Below are 15104 nucleotides of genomic sequence, written 5' to 3'. Positions count from 1 at the left end.
ACAAATGGCCCCTAAAACCAGATATCTGGGTCTGATAGAAAAGTGTAGAACAGGCTTGAACTCATTGGCACAGGGAAAGAGTTTCTGAACAGGACGCCTATAACATAGGCACTCAAGTCAACAATTAATAAATGGGGTCTTAGGAAACTGAAGAACTTTTAGACTGAAAAAGACACTGTCATTCAGCCAAAGCTGCAGGCTTCAGGATGGGGAAAGATCTTCACCAACTAGACATCCAAAAGAGGCTTAGTATTTGAAATGTATACAGAAGTAAAATCAAACAACCCAGTTAAAAACGGGAAACAGAAAGTTCTCAAAGGATGAAACACAAGTGGCTGAGAAGCACTTAGAGGAATGTTCACCACCCTTAACCATCAGGTAAATGCAAATTAGAACTGCTTTGAGATTTCACCTGATAACAGTCAGAATGGCCAAGATCGATAAACCGAACGACAGCTCAAGCTGGTGAGGACATGGGGAAAAGGGAACACTTCTCCATTGCTGGTGGGAGTGCAAACTTGTACAGCCACTCGGGAAATCTGTGTGGCGGTTCCTCAGGAAGTTGGGGATAGATCTATCTCAAGATCCAGCTCCACTACCCTTGGGCATATACCCAGAGGACTCTCTACATCCTGCTATAGAGATACTTAATCACCATATTCATTGCTGCTTTATTCAAAATAGCCAGAAATTGTTAACAGTGTAAATGTCCATCAACTGGTGAATAAGAAAACTGTGGTACAAATACACAATGAAATATTATTCAGCTGTTAAGAAAGAAATGATAAAATTAGCAAAAAATATAGATGAAGGTAGAAAAATCATCCTGGGTGGGGTAACCCAGACCCCCTAAAGCAAATACTGTATGTGAATTTTAGCTTTTAAGCATTCAATAGGCAAACCAGGGCACTCATGTTCAACTCCTTGGAGTGATATCCTTTTATAGTTGGTCCCCATGAGATCTTATCTGTGAGTTTGGCTGTAGAAATGCATTGACAATTTCTGCATTGCCAACAACTAGCTTATCTAATCAGCCTCATGAAATGTGAGTGAATGATCACTTTATTAACTTGAAATGAATAAATTTCATTTATTTTTGGGTTCTTTTGGTTAGAAGTACTAAAACCAATACCAGGCAACTAAGTTTTTAAAATTTACTATGGTTACATGGCAGTTTGTTACATGAAGTCTGGAATGCCATTAGATCCCAAATTCTGGACCTTGGTGTGCCTCATACATGTTACCGTCTATGCATGAGTGTCTCCATGGAAGGGTTTCTTCTGATCTTCTGGTCTCTGTCACATGTGAGAAATGTCCTTTCCCAGGTCCAGAACAACTTGTAGAAATCTGCTTACCTGGAAAAACCAATCTACTTTGTGTCACAATTTCTCATCCCTAGAAAGTGCTAACTAACCCTCAGGGACAGCAGGAGCTACCCACAGAGACTGGGTAGGCAAGACTGAACTGTTCAGAGTTTGGAAAGATCTTTCCATGGTTATGAAAAGTGGGTATAAAAATGCTACTGACTTTTAGGCATCAATCTAAGAAAATAAAATCAACACACCAAGAAATACTTGAGCACTCATGTTTATTGTAGCATAATTCACACACAGTAGCGAAGATATGCAAGTGACCCATCTACACAGGGAGGTGGTCAAGCTGTGGACAAAACAGCCCCTTCCAAAGGCACACTCCAACGACCTTCTTCTTCTAACGAGGTCCCAACTCCTCAAGTCTCTACCATCTCCCAGGGGATTCACCAGTGATTAATCCACTCATAAAGACTGAGGGATCAAACCACATGATGCAGTTGGATCCCTAAGGCCCCACCTCAGAATACTGTTGCATTAGACATCAAACTTTAAACATGGAGGTTTGGGGTAGACATCTAGAACTCAACAGGTAACATTTGAGGGCTGCAGGAAACCACCCTGCTGCTTTCTCTGAGAGAAGCAGAGTAGTGAAGTGTTATTATTATGATCACTTCACTTGTTACAAAGTTTAAAAAGCATTTAAACAATTGTATTATCTCTCCTGCCTCCAAGAATCTGTCTACCCACATTCCCTCTCAAGTGTTCCTCATGTTGTCACATCCTCAGTGGTGTTCACAGACAGGCTGTGTCTTAGTCCTGGCCTGTACAGCTGCTCACTCTGGCAGGCCCAAGAGTTGCAGGCAGGCTGGGGAGAGACAGTAAAGGTGGGGGCTGTTCACCAAGGAGTGAACAGTGAGCCTAGGGCAGCTGGAAAGGTCAGCAAGGGAGCTCAGCAGCTCATGTCTTGAGGTGATTATGGGGGCGTGTAGCCTTGAGATCAAGATAGGAACACAATGTTCAGACTCTTTCGAGGCTGAGGGAAAGGTGTCTAAAGCCCACAGCCTGATGTAACCACTGGGAGAATGAGGGCCCACTGAACAAGCAGGGATCCAATTCACACATCAAAGTCTGTAAAGAGAAGAGAAAAATGCAGTGAGGGCAAAGTTAGAACCTCGTGAAAGGTTAGTTCCACTCAAGCTAAACTGGCCAAGGGGGCAGATCAAGGGCCAGAATAGGAAAGAGCTAAACCACATGTGTAACTCTTTCCACAATGATATGAGACAGGTCAAAAGCTGGAGTTATTATACTACAAAGGAACAACAGCTATGTACCCTGTGAGTCACAAACAGTACAGGTCGCCTTCTGCACTGATATATAACTGGTGCCAGCATCTCCAGGGACACCAAAATCCCCGGGTACAGCAAAAGTCTCCCATACAGTTGTACAAAGCCAAAGCACATCCTTCTATATCATCTCTAGATTGCTTATAACACTGAATGCCATACAACTACTGTATAAATAGCTGTCACACTGCATTATTAAGGGAATAGCAATAAAGAAATTCTGTGTGTTCAGTACAGGTATAGCATTGCTTCTCAGACACTTCTGAATCCATAAATGCAGAACGCAGGGGGAAAGATGGTTGACTCTATTTATGTCTTAGCCTTATATACTTGCAAAAACCTTTGAGGTTAATGGGACAAGAGTCTTTTTGTCTGAATTTCAGAGATTTTTGGAGAGTACACAGTTCAACATGGCCAAATCTATTGTTTTCTGGGCATTAACTATTCCCCCCACTCCACCTTTTTGGTTAAAGTCAGTTCTCAGCTCACTTTAGAGTTAGTCGCTTAAAGCAAGGAGCTCTGCACAGCCACCTCCCCCTCCTAACCCCACAGTCGGGCTGCAGCCCTACAGCTAGAATCAGGGTAACACTGACTTCCTCTCACGCTGGCCTTCCTCCTTTGCTCTTCTTCTTTTGCTTCTGGGAGGAGGCCAATGGTTCAGGGCTGGCATTCTGTACTCGTTGGCAAATGCTCTCAGACATTCTTAAAAGAGCTTCCTGCCAGCCCCAGGGCTCCCTATATCCACTCTAGAAATAAGGTTTTGGAAGTAGCAACAGTACGGTCAAGCTGCCTTCTACAGTTAGCTCAAATTTAGGATTTGAAGGTCGGAGTCACGTCAGAGAACTAATCTGGGACTGAAAGCGAAGACCAATCAATTAGGTTCTACCGTATGATTTAAAAGTTGTTTTTATGGTTTGGAAAACTCTACATTAACTGACTTTTCTCAAGTTTACTATAAGGACATGGATCCTCCTGTTCTCACATTCAACGACTGTGTTATAAAAACATATCCTTACCCATTACCAACCTCTCCCCCATACCAAAGAAACACAAAACTAAGGCTAGGACCCTGGGTCCTATCCCTTGAGATTTGTACAGAGCAGGTAAAGACGCCACTGGCTCTGCAGCCCAGAAGGAATTCCCATGACCCACAGTGCCGCTGCCTTTCCTCCTACTTCATCCCTTTGAAGTGCGACTTTAGCAGGTCAGTAGGATGTACCTGTGCAGATCACCTCCACATCTTCCTTGTGGGTACAGTCGTGGTACCCCCACAACCTGTGCCGGCAGAACTCCAGAGACTGTTCCTTCCCTGAGCAGTTGACGTCATCCAGCCAGATGCGGCCTGCCCCAGGCCCATAGATTTTCCGGGTTTTGGGGGATGGATGGAGGGACTTCCCACAACCCAGTTGCTTGCAGACCACTTGGTCCTCCTTTTCTCCCCAGTTGTCATCACAGACAGAGCCCCAGGAACCCTTGTGTAGCACCTCCAACCTCCCAGAGCAGGGGGTGTCTCCTCCCACCAGCTTCAGCTCAAAAGGATCTGCAGGTTGCAGGAGGAAGGCAGTGTCATAAAAGATGAAAGGAAAAGAGAGAGAGAGAGAGAAAAAAAATAAGATTATGTACGTGATCACCAAAACTTTCTGCCAGCACATTTGAAATTCTCCATGTGTTTTGGTGACAGCTGCTCCTTCTATAAGACTTCATCTATTTCCAATCCCCGTGGCTAGGTCTGTTTTCCTGACTAGAATACTTTCATTTTATTTTTTTAAATTTAATATCTACATATATTTTTATTTATAAATATATATTATTTAGAGGTATATAATGAATTTCTAGTGGTTATTAAAGGTGGAAGAACTCAGAAGTTATACCGTATTTACGGCATTCTCTGTCATAGTCCATAGTATGATTGCACGATACACAATTTTTAAGTGTTTCCCTCTGCAAAGGGAGTTATTCTTAAGATAATTGGCAATCAATACAAATATATAACTCTGCAATGGCCTTTCAGTGCATGAGTAGTTCTTCGTAGGTATGGTTTGCCTGGGTTTCCATTTAACCGCACTTGTGAATAAACTTGATAAATGATGCAGGGTCATCTGCCATTACCTTCACATTCCATCCATGTGTCCTCGCCATGGGTACAGTTGTTCTCCAAACGACTCAAAAGGCAAGACCGAAGGTTTGCTTCTTGTCCAGAACACGACATCTTGCCCATCCAGATGGGTCCTTTGCCCTGAGTATTCTTGTTGCAGCTTCCGTAGGTCAGTAATGCCCGCCCACACCCGAGCTGCCTGCACACCACCTTTGAGACCTGTAAGTTCCAGCCTGCTTTACACACAGTGCTCCACTGGGACTGGTGGAGCACCTCCACTCGACCCTGGCAGTGCCCCGGGCCATCTACTAGACGCACATCCTCTGGAATGAAGAGGAGGTCACTGTCTGGGTCTGGAAAGAAAAGGAGAGGCAATGTTTGTTCCATGCCAGAACATGGTCTTTTCAGAAAAGGGAGTCTGATTACACATGGCTCAGTTCTTGGCTGTTATGGTTGTAAGTACCACATAGTACACGGTGGTTAGGCCCCCACCAGAATCATACTCACTTCCGTAGCGACTTTTCTTTTTCTCTTTTTTTCCTTTTCCTTTTCTTTTTCTTTTTCTTTTTCTTTTTCTTTTTCTTTTTCTTTTTCTTTTTCTTTTTCTATTTGTGTGTGTGTGTGTGTGTGTGTGTGTGTGTGTGTGTGTGTGTGTGTGTGTGTGTGTTTTAGACAGGGTTTTTCTATGCCCTGGCTGTCCTGGAACTCATTCTGTATACCAGACTGGCCTTGAACTCACAGAGATCCACCTGCCTCTGCTTCCCAAGTGCTGGGATTAACAGTGTGAACCGCTATTCAACTTCTAATTTCTCCTCACAAGAGACAGTTAAAGGCACTACAAATTAATATAAAATATGTTATATGTAATTTATATAATATAGATTATATTAATCTATGTATATTATATGGAATTATATTATATATAAATTAATGTTGAAAAAGCACCAAATATTAGTAAATACACATATTAACAGAAATGTCAAAATATATTTTTGGCTCTATGTTGGCAAAAATCAAGTATCCCTTACTAATGTTCCCAAACCTTGACTTTTCTAAAAAATCGGAGACTTCAACACTGGAAGAGCTCATCTGTCTCTAATGACAACATTGGGAGACTTTAACATTGGGAGAGCTCATCTTTTCTCTAATGATAAATCCTGCAGGGACACAAAAAGAAGGGGACAGAGGCAGCCTTGTAGTTAAATCGCAGCCTTTAGAGAAAACACACACATCACATTAATTCATAGGGAGCTAATTATGTAGGACAGTGAAGGAACATGTCTGTGTGTCCATCTATTTGTGTGTCTGCATTGATTGCACATTTATATGCCTGTGTCCATCTATCTGCGAGCTTGCTTTGACTTCCCACCAGTATCTTCCCCCTCTTCAATTAAGCTGATAGAACTTGAGAACTGAAATGTTCACAAAAGCACTTATTAAACCTCATGAGTTCTCCCATAACCCCATCTCAGCCCCACACAGACACATTGAACAAATGTTCAGTGGCTGACATATCTGTGCTGATTTTTTTGCATGTCCACGAATAAGAGAAATTGAATCTCATGTATACCTGGAAAGAAAGGAAGAAGCAATACAGGTAATAATCGTAGCTATTATTATATCCAAGTCTTGCAATCAAGAACGTGTAACATGTAAAGGGAAAGGATGGTGTTGCTGTCATCGTAGAACTGTGTGAAAGTCCACGGCAGGAACCAAAGACTAGCAAAATGACCATCTGGGGCATAGGATACTAGAAAATGGCCCTTGAGTCTCTCATACTTACTCTCACACTGTGCCCCAGCATCTTCTTCATGTGAGCAGTCAAAAACATCGTAATTTAGCTCACATTGAGCCAACGTGTCTTCCGTTCCGTTGCAGTCAACCCCTTGAATAAGAACTCTTTGCTCTGATGCTGGTGGCTGATATGATGCGCCACGCGGGGTTTGGATGACTGCTCCACAATTGAGCTCTCGGCACACCACAGCCACATCACGCCGGTCCCAGCCATCATCACACACAGTCCCCCACTGGCCATTGTGTTCCACCTCCACTCGCCCTTCACAGCGGTGGGCACCTCCCACTAGCTGCACTTTGGTTGGAGACTCTGCAAAGGGATGAGATATTAGCTGGAGGCCTCAGAGAAGCAAAGGGGTGCATGGGGGTATATGCGGTCAGTTTGGGACCCTTAATACCTTTGACGAACAGCATGGGGAGCTGGAATCAGAATAGGAGACATAAAGAAACTTCTGGATATGCTTATGCTCTTAATTGTATGCTACCAAGAATGGCCATTTCAAGATGTATAGATGCTGATATCCTCTTCAGATTGATGATTGAGACAAAGAAGCCGGTTGAAGACTTGAAGTGGTCAGAATGAGAGGGCCAATACATGTCTACCCACAATTTCATAGATAAGGAAAATTCTTCCTCATAGAAGTAATGGCTCACTATGAGCCCCAGCCCAGGACTGTGTAAGGATGCGATTTTTACAGTTTTTTTTTTTTTTTTGCCTGAGTTTCTCTTGTGATAGCTGGACTGAGGTAGTAGTGAAACAGGATTTGAGGTTAGCATATTAACTTTCTTCTCTTTCCTTGCTTCTTTCCTCATCTTTCCCCATTTTCTGCTATCTTCCCCTTTCCCTTTTGCTTCCTCATCCTCCTCTTCCTCCTCTTCCTCCTCCTCTTCCTCTGCCTTCTCTTCCTCCTCTTCTTCCTAGTCCTCCTCCTCCTCCCCTTCCTCCTCCTGCTCCCCTCTTTCCCTCTCTTTGCTGTTTCCTACAACATTGTTCCTCTCCAAAAACCTAGCTCAGAAGAGATCTAGCAGGAAAACAGTCAGAGCTTCAAAGGCTTAAAACCCTGTTGGATTGGCTAGGGGTCTATGGGAAAGAGGGAGGCACCTTAGAGCCTCCTCTCCATAGATTCTGAGGAATCAAGGACTTAGTTATATCTCCTTATTAAAACTCTGTGTATAAAAACATGAACTATCTCTCTTTCACTAGGGAGTAGGGCAGAGAAGGCAGTTGGGGAAACCAAAACCAAGTCTATCAGACTTGAACACTGAGCAATTCTATGCTTCCAGGATTGTTTTTGTCAACTCAGAAAAGAATGAGGAACAAGATGGGATTTATTCCCTCTGAGAGCTTTTGTGACTGCTTGGAACAATCTTGCCAAGTCTGCTGTAGCCTCAGAGTCATGGAGCAGAGAACTGAGTTAGGGACATCTTCATTCAATAAGAAAATCAACTGAGAGGTCAAACATATTAGATAAGACCACATTTGGACTGGTCATCTGTGGCTGTTTGTAGGACTGAGACCGTAAAAGAGGCCAATATGCTTGCCTGCCTGGGCACAATCCAATTCCTGAGGATTACATTTTCCACTGTCTACTGTCTCAATTTTTCACAAACTCCAGAACTTAGAACCAACTTGGGAATAGCATGGTTGACTAAGACCAGCTTGACTTGCCTAGCTTTTTTGGCTCTATTATTTTTTTTGGGGGGGGGAGCAATATCATGAATTGAAACTAAAGATATAAATTAAAAAAACAAAAACAAAAATACGTACAAATTTTATCTGGGAGAGTGAGACGTATAATGAGGAAGGAGGAGTATCGGAGAGAGAAAGGCTAGGATGAGCCACAATTTTCACTGTTAGGGTGTGTAGGATCACCGGTCCTCAAAATCAATAGCCATTTTCAATATCCTACATTGACCTTTGGTGTGTCCACATCCACATGTAATTTTGAATTCACAGTGAAAGTGTTCCCAGGAAAAGTGAAACAATATTTTACAGTGCAGTGTGAGTTTGACTGCGTGATCAGTTCTGGTCTGTGCTCGCCACAATACAGGAGCTTTCCTCCAAGTGTGACATTGTGCTCTATACTGTCGGTATGTTTTTTTAAAACTCTCTATTATGAAGTGACCCAAGGGTAGAGAGAGATGCTGGTTTAAAAGTGGAAGTAAGGCCGGGTGTGGTGGCGCACGCCTTTAATCCCAGTACTCATGAAGCAGAGGCAGACGAATTTCTGAGTTCTAGGCCAGCCGGGTCTACAAAGTGAGTTCCAGAACAGCCAGGGCTATACAGAGAAACCCTGTCTTGAAAAATAAAAAAATAAATTAAAAAATAAATAAATAATGTAATCATTAAAAAAAACTAAGAAAAGATGGGAAATAGAATTAACTTAGATGTCCACCAACAAAGCAATGAAGAATAAAGATGTGGTACATATACACAATAGATCTTTATCTGCTGAGATGAGCCCCAGCCAAAGACTGTGTAAGGAATATGTTGGAAATATGTTGGAAAACTGATGATCTAGAAAATATCATTCTGAGGTAACCAAGTCCCAGGAAGATGAACACCACATGTTCTCTCTCTTACCCTAGCATAAGATGTTTATGTTTGTATATTTAATTTGGCATGTCTATAGAGAAAGCTAAAAAGGCCCATGAAAGGGGAAGAGGAAGATGTCTTAAGGAAGGGATATAAGGATAGAATAAAAGTAGAAGCAGGAAGGATCCTGGAGACTAAAGGTTTAAGTAAAGTTAAGAGCTTGAAGACAGAAGAGAGGAAGGCATGGGGTAGGTTAACCAAAACCAAAGCTATATGAAGAACCATTATGGAAATCCGCTACTTTGCTGGCTAATTAAAAATACAACTTTTTAGAAAGAAGGATGAATTTGAACACAGGTACCCTGCACGGGTAGATAATGCTTCCCCCTAGAAGACATGCAAATCTGTATTCGGTCTGAGATACCTCCTTGTGAGTCACTGGCTAGAAAGCTCCCAGAGGCTCCTGAACAACACAGACTACTGTCATTGTTCTTGACTACTGACCATAAGTAAGATTACGTATTGCTGAAATCACATCAGACTCTGTTCGCAGAATATAGAGAAATTAAGCTGCAACTGACCTGAAGAGTTCCTCCCTGCTAGCTTTCATGGTCCCTAAAGGCACAATGTGGGCCCCAGGAGGGAGAAAGCCATCTATGGTATACTAGTGGGGACCTTGCCTGTTACAAGGTGACTTACCATGCAAAATATGCCAATTGGTTCAGGAGCGGCAGGAAAGTTATGTGGATAATCAACTGCTTTCCAGTTGAATTTGAGGCCTGCTCCAAGAGGGAATTCTTGCCTGATCCTGTAAGCTTTATCAAAAGTCCATGACTAGGGAGAGAGCAACCTATTACTATTGTCTTAGTAAATGGACATGTTGTCAAATTGCCTTCTAAATATTTGTGTTTGCATACATTGATTAGTGCTTCCTTCAACCTCGACCAGAGAACCTTCTCTCTGCAGCAGGCACCCGTGCACGGCTGGTAATCACTGGATAAGGTATCTTATCTGCACCTCAGGAACCATGGTGGCAGAAGAAGGAGAAGAAAGAGGTCAAGAGCCAGAGGAGCGCTGTGAAGCGCTGTCTTCTGAGCTATGGTCAGTAGACCTACACAAGATCAAGCCAGCGATATCAGTTAACAGCCCAATAGGCAGCACTAATTGAACTCAGTGCATGTTTTTGTTTTTGTTAATGTTTTGAATATTGTCCATCTGCTTGGTTTGCTTTTGTTTTAAGGAGAGGACATGAAAGAGGAAGTGGGGCATGTAGAAGGTGCGTGGGGAAGTGGGAGGGAGATGCTGAGAATGGATATTATTAAGATACATAGTTTATAAATATGGAATTGTAAGAAAATAAATGAAGGATGCTTTATTTAAAAATAAAAAAAACTAAGAAAGTACCCATTGTTGAACATCTGAATGTCACATTTATGTATCAGGGTACATAAATCAAGAGAGTTATGTGGAGGTAATCTTTAGGTCATTGGATCTAAGATTAGAGTCTAGACTGGCATTATTTTGCATAGCAGGAAAAAGCTGCTAGTAAGTTCATTGGGATTATAAAATTCTCATTTTATGATTTTTTTTATGAAGTAGAAGGCTAGAGTAGTTTCCAGAAAAGATAACATAACCCAAGAGTGCAGTAGGGGTAAGTGGAGACTTGAATGCGTATATCTGAGCTGAGGAAATTTAAACTCAAGTGAGGAGACACAGAAGGCACCTGCCTTCCTGCCAGTGCCCTTACTCAGTTTTATTTGCCGAAGGCTTGAAAGTAGGTTGCACACGTGCATACCTGCGTGTGTGCGTGTTCACATGCATGAGGGGAGACTGCAAAGAGAGCAGGTAGTGCCTGCATTGGCAACAACCATTGAGACTAAGAAAAAAAGATGAAGTGGGCTCAGCATCTGGCTGAGCACCTAATATGCCAAGTTATACCTAAATGGAGAGAACCTCACTATCAGCACCCCAAAACACCAAGTTACTCCTATGTGGCAGAGGACCACACTGTTAGCACCCCAATACATCTAGTGCACTTATGTGGCAGAATATCTCATCATATAATGTGTGATGCTATCTCTCGTGAAGCCTCTACCATCCAGCAAAGTAGAGCATGCAGAGATATCGTAAAGGAAACTGAAATCATAGTCTGTGGTTCCTCCTCTCCACCTTCCCCTCTTCCCCCCTCTCCCCACTCTCTGCTCTTGCTATCACCACGTTCAGGCTCCCTTCGCCATTCAAGCCACATGCTGCATAGAAGAAGCATTTCTATTTCAAGACTACCAAAAGGGCTGGAAAACAACATGGATGGGGGAACCTGGAAAGACAAAAGCAATCTCTTCTCTGGGCAAGTCCACAAGGGACCTGATTTGAGGACCTATCCTGTTTGGATGTTGGATGAACTTCTAGGACCACAGAGAATCTTTAGCAGGAATATCACCCTGAGGGCATCTAGATTCTGGAGTTGAAAATCCATCCACACAAGGCTGATGGGCTGATGTAGACTCTAGACTTGGATTGAACATTTACACAGCCAAGGAAGCCACAGACTTTCTTCAGTCCTAAGCCTAGAGTCCTAAGCCTCTTGAGAACTTAACAAACAGGGAAACAAAACAAAATAAGGGCAGACCCCCCCCCAAAAAAAATCCTTACCTGAAAAACACGATCCAACAAAAATGCTCAAGATGGCTGAGAAAAGAAAAAAAGAAAGGTTATAAAGTCCTCATTCAAATTACCCATGTGTAGAAGGTCCTTGCCAAACTTCTTAAGGGAAAGTGGAAGGCACGAAGCCTCCAAGGGCATCCTTTCAGGGCCACCTTCTCTTGGCACTAGCCTCAAAGAACACCATGGGAACCACAGAGGCCAATTTTAGCAAACTACTGACTTAGTTGTTCATTCCACGTGACTGCAGCTCCCCCCCCAGGCATGGGACCAGGCAGCATCTACCACTGTCACTTACACCGATCAACTGAAGCTGCCTACAGTGGGATTTTAGGTCAGAAAAGAGCACTGGAGGCCAGGGAACGGTCACTGGTGGGCAAAGCAGAACGGCATAATCCGTTATGGCTTCTGGCCCTGCATTTAGATGGGAGTAGGCAAATCCTGTTGTACAGAGCCAATAGTACAGATTGTTGATGTTGTAGGCAGCATGCTCAGTTACAACTGCTCAGCCCTGCCCCTGAGATATGAGAGGAGCCAAGTGTACGTGGACAAATGAGCGTTGCCAGATTCCCAAAAATCTTTCTTTATCTACATCATTTTAAATTTCAGGCATTTTTTTTTGTTTTGATTTTCCTCCACCATTTAATAGTATAAATGTCATTCACAGCTTGTCCACTGTGGTTCATTGACACTTACTTCAGATCAACAGGCCACGAGCAACAATTTATTTAGTTCAAAATTCTAGTGTAATCCAATCTGGCATATTGGAACATGAGACTTTTTTTTCCTTCTACACAATCTGTGTATAGTCATACTCTCTGTCACCTTCACACTGTGAAGCCTGGTAGCCCTAAGTTGTCCAAGAAGCCAAGGATTTTTAATTGTGTAATTTGTCCACCATATATGCTATAGGATTTTCCCAATAGAGCAAATATCTTTGGACCAGTCTAGAGGTTTTCTTTTTTCTTTTATTTATTTATTTTTTTTAATTAGGTATTTTCTTCATTTACATTTCAAATGCTATTCCAAAAGTCCCCCGACCACCCCCCACTCCCCTACCCATCCACTCCCACTTCTTGGCCCCTGTGTTCCCCCATACTGAGACATATAAAGTTTGCTAGACCAAGGGGCCTCTCTTCCCAATGATGGCCGACTAGGCCAACTTCTGATACATATGCAGCTAGAGACACAAGCTCAGGGGGTACTGTTCAAATGCTATCCTGAATGTTCCCTATACCCTCCCCCTGCCCTGCTCCCCTACCCACCCACTCCCACTTCTTGGCCCTGGCATTCCCCTGTACTGGTGGATGCTCACAGTCATCTATAGGATGGATATACACAGGGCCCCCAATGGAGAAGCTAGAGAAAGCACCCAAGGAGCTGAAGGGGTCTGCAACCCTATAGGTGGAACAGTCTAGAGTTTTTCAAATAGCTCCAAATAGCTCAGTGACTAATTCTGAAATACTTCTTTCTATAAATAGTTTTCAGGACCTTCTAATTCTTAATCTTCATGGTGAAGCCACTCTCAGTCTGAGGCTTTGTATATTACAACTTTCTAAAACTCACTTACACTATGTATATGCATGGTGTAACTTCCCACACAGGACAGGGAAACATTAAAAGGAAAGGGAGTGTAACAAGCTGACACACAGGAGCAGAAATGACACAGTGAGTAAATGACTTGGAGCCTTCTGATGTTGACTGGAGGGATGAGGGCAGTTGTCACAGATCTGAGGACTTTCTGAAGGAAATGAGACTTCAGGTGAGACCTTGAAGGCTCAACAGTAATCCACAAGAGGCAAGGCTAGTGTTGGTTTCTGCATGGTTGTAGAGATGTTTAAGATGTGGTAAAGACCCTTCATCAGACATATATGTCTGAAGCGGAAAGAACAGTGTAGGCTTTAGTGATGCTTTCAGTAATCAAGATACTAAAAATGGATGACACTTATAGGGTAGCAGATCAGCAGACATCACTGGCTATCACATATTAATCACATTATTAAAAGGCTTCTAGAAGGGCATGAACTTGTAGTCCTAGTACTGGATAGACAGAGGAGGGAGACTCCCCAGTGCTCATCGGCCAACCAACCTAGACTGATTGGCCAACTCGGGCCAATGGAATGGTCTCAAAATAAGGTTAACCAGCAACCCAAGTTTTCCCTCTGTTATACACACAAACACACAGACAACATACAAAATCCTTTTTAAAACTTTTTAGGATTTTAACTTCATCTTTACTTTAGAGAGCAAAACTTCAGTGAAGTATGGTAACCTAGAAATTCAGTTAAGAGCCATGACTAAAAATACATGTTTCTTTGCAATTCAAAACTCTAGATTATCCAGTATCTAGACTGACCTTGGGAAAATTAGAGAACCCTGTGAATCATTTCCAGAGGATGCTAGATTAATAGACTAATGAGAGATGGTTATTTTGCAACTCTACTTTCTTTCTTTCAATAAAGACTTTTAAAAAGATAGGGAAAGGATGTTGTCAAAGTCTTATTACAAGAAACAAAATACTCTCAAGGGGTAACTGTGAGCTAGCCAAGCAGATCCCCTGAGAGATGTCCTTTCTCTCCTTGCTCTACCTCACTTCTACCCAACATCCAGTCATTTTTTTAATTGTACATGTGTGTCAAAGGAAAATTTGTGTAGATATAAGGAAATAGACAGAAATCTGACAATCAAGGCAAACTCCAAATATGGCTTTAGGGGGCTTTCTAAGGTTTAGAATAAGTTACCATATATAGAAAACTGCTTTTGAAAGATGCCTGAATCAGGATTGGAGAATATCCTCCTAGTAACATCTCCAGAAAGCCCCAGACACTTGCCTCCTCTGTGACAAGATTAGCCACAGAAGCAGGGACACTCACCCAGCATCAAGTTGAACAATGGAGCCATGGCCCAGGCAGCTGACGATGGAGTGGTGAGACAGGCTGTAGGCCTCAGGCAGTGGTATTTGGTTTGAACACTAGAATAAGGAAGAGAGGCAGGTCCTGTGTGCAGTAGGAGCTTTATCAAATGACCAAAGGCCCAGGGGGTGGGACTGATAGAGCCAGATGTGCTGAGTTCAGCATGGCCAGAGGAAGGGAGGTGACTGAGTGGCCAAGATCCTGAAAAAATGTGGGTGGAGGGAGGCTTTCTTATCATGATTTCATCATACTGAAAGCCTAACTCAACCTGTCTCTGCTTTAGTTTCTGCTCTATGTTAATGAAGAAACAGTCTTCCTAAGGGAAGGTAGATACCCCAGTACAGTCCTCTTTCATTAGAAGCCTAGACCATATTTAGCCTCCATTGAGGGTCTGTGGGGCAATGACTTGACTTCCAAATGTAAGTCACGATTGTGGCATCTATCTCTGTT

The 15104-nt window shown here is 42.7% G+C and overlaps 1 protein-coding gene across 1 annotated transcript; it reads right to left on the bottom strand.

Annotated features, from left to right (window-relative positions):
- Positions 1 to 1570: 1570 nt before the first annotated feature.
- Cd5l (CD5 antigen-like) lies at positions 1571 to 14764 on the bottom strand. Its single transcript, NM_009690.2, has 6 exons — positions 14616 to 14764; positions 11734 to 11769; positions 6535 to 6855; positions 4766 to 5104; positions 3876 to 4196; positions 1571 to 2441 (listed from the first exon to the last, which is right to left on the bottom strand). Exons 1-6 carry the CDS (start codon positions 14641 to 14643, stop codon positions 2428 to 2430), a joined length of 1059 nt encoding a protein of 352 aa, NP_033820.2. The 5' UTR covers positions 14644 to 14764; the 3' UTR covers positions 1571 to 2427.
- Positions 14765 to 15104: the final 340 nt, after the last annotated feature.

The sequence above is a fragment of the Mus musculus genome, chromosome 3 (assembly GCF_000001635.26).
Source record: "Mus musculus strain C57BL/6J chromosome 3, GRCm38.p6 C57BL/6J".
Classification (NCBI taxonomy): domain Eukaryota; kingdom Metazoa; phylum Chordata; class Mammalia; order Rodentia; family Muridae; genus Mus; species Mus musculus.
This window is presented reverse-complemented; position numbering and strand designations above follow the sequence as displayed.

Bases quoted from the DNA above. Each gene is read 5' to 3' on its own strand.
- Cd5l (NM_009690.2), bottom strand. From the start codon at position 14,643: ATGGCTCCATTGTTCAACTTGATGCTGG. The intron at 6,856-11,733 runs GTAAGGATTTTT...ATCCCTTTGCAG, and splicing joins TGTTGGATCGTGTTTTTCAG to AGTCTCCAACCAAAGTGCAG. The intron at 5,105-6,534 runs GTAAGTATGAGA...TTTTCTTTCCAG, and splicing joins TGCTGGGGCACAGTGTGAGA to ACCCAGACAGTGACCTCCTC.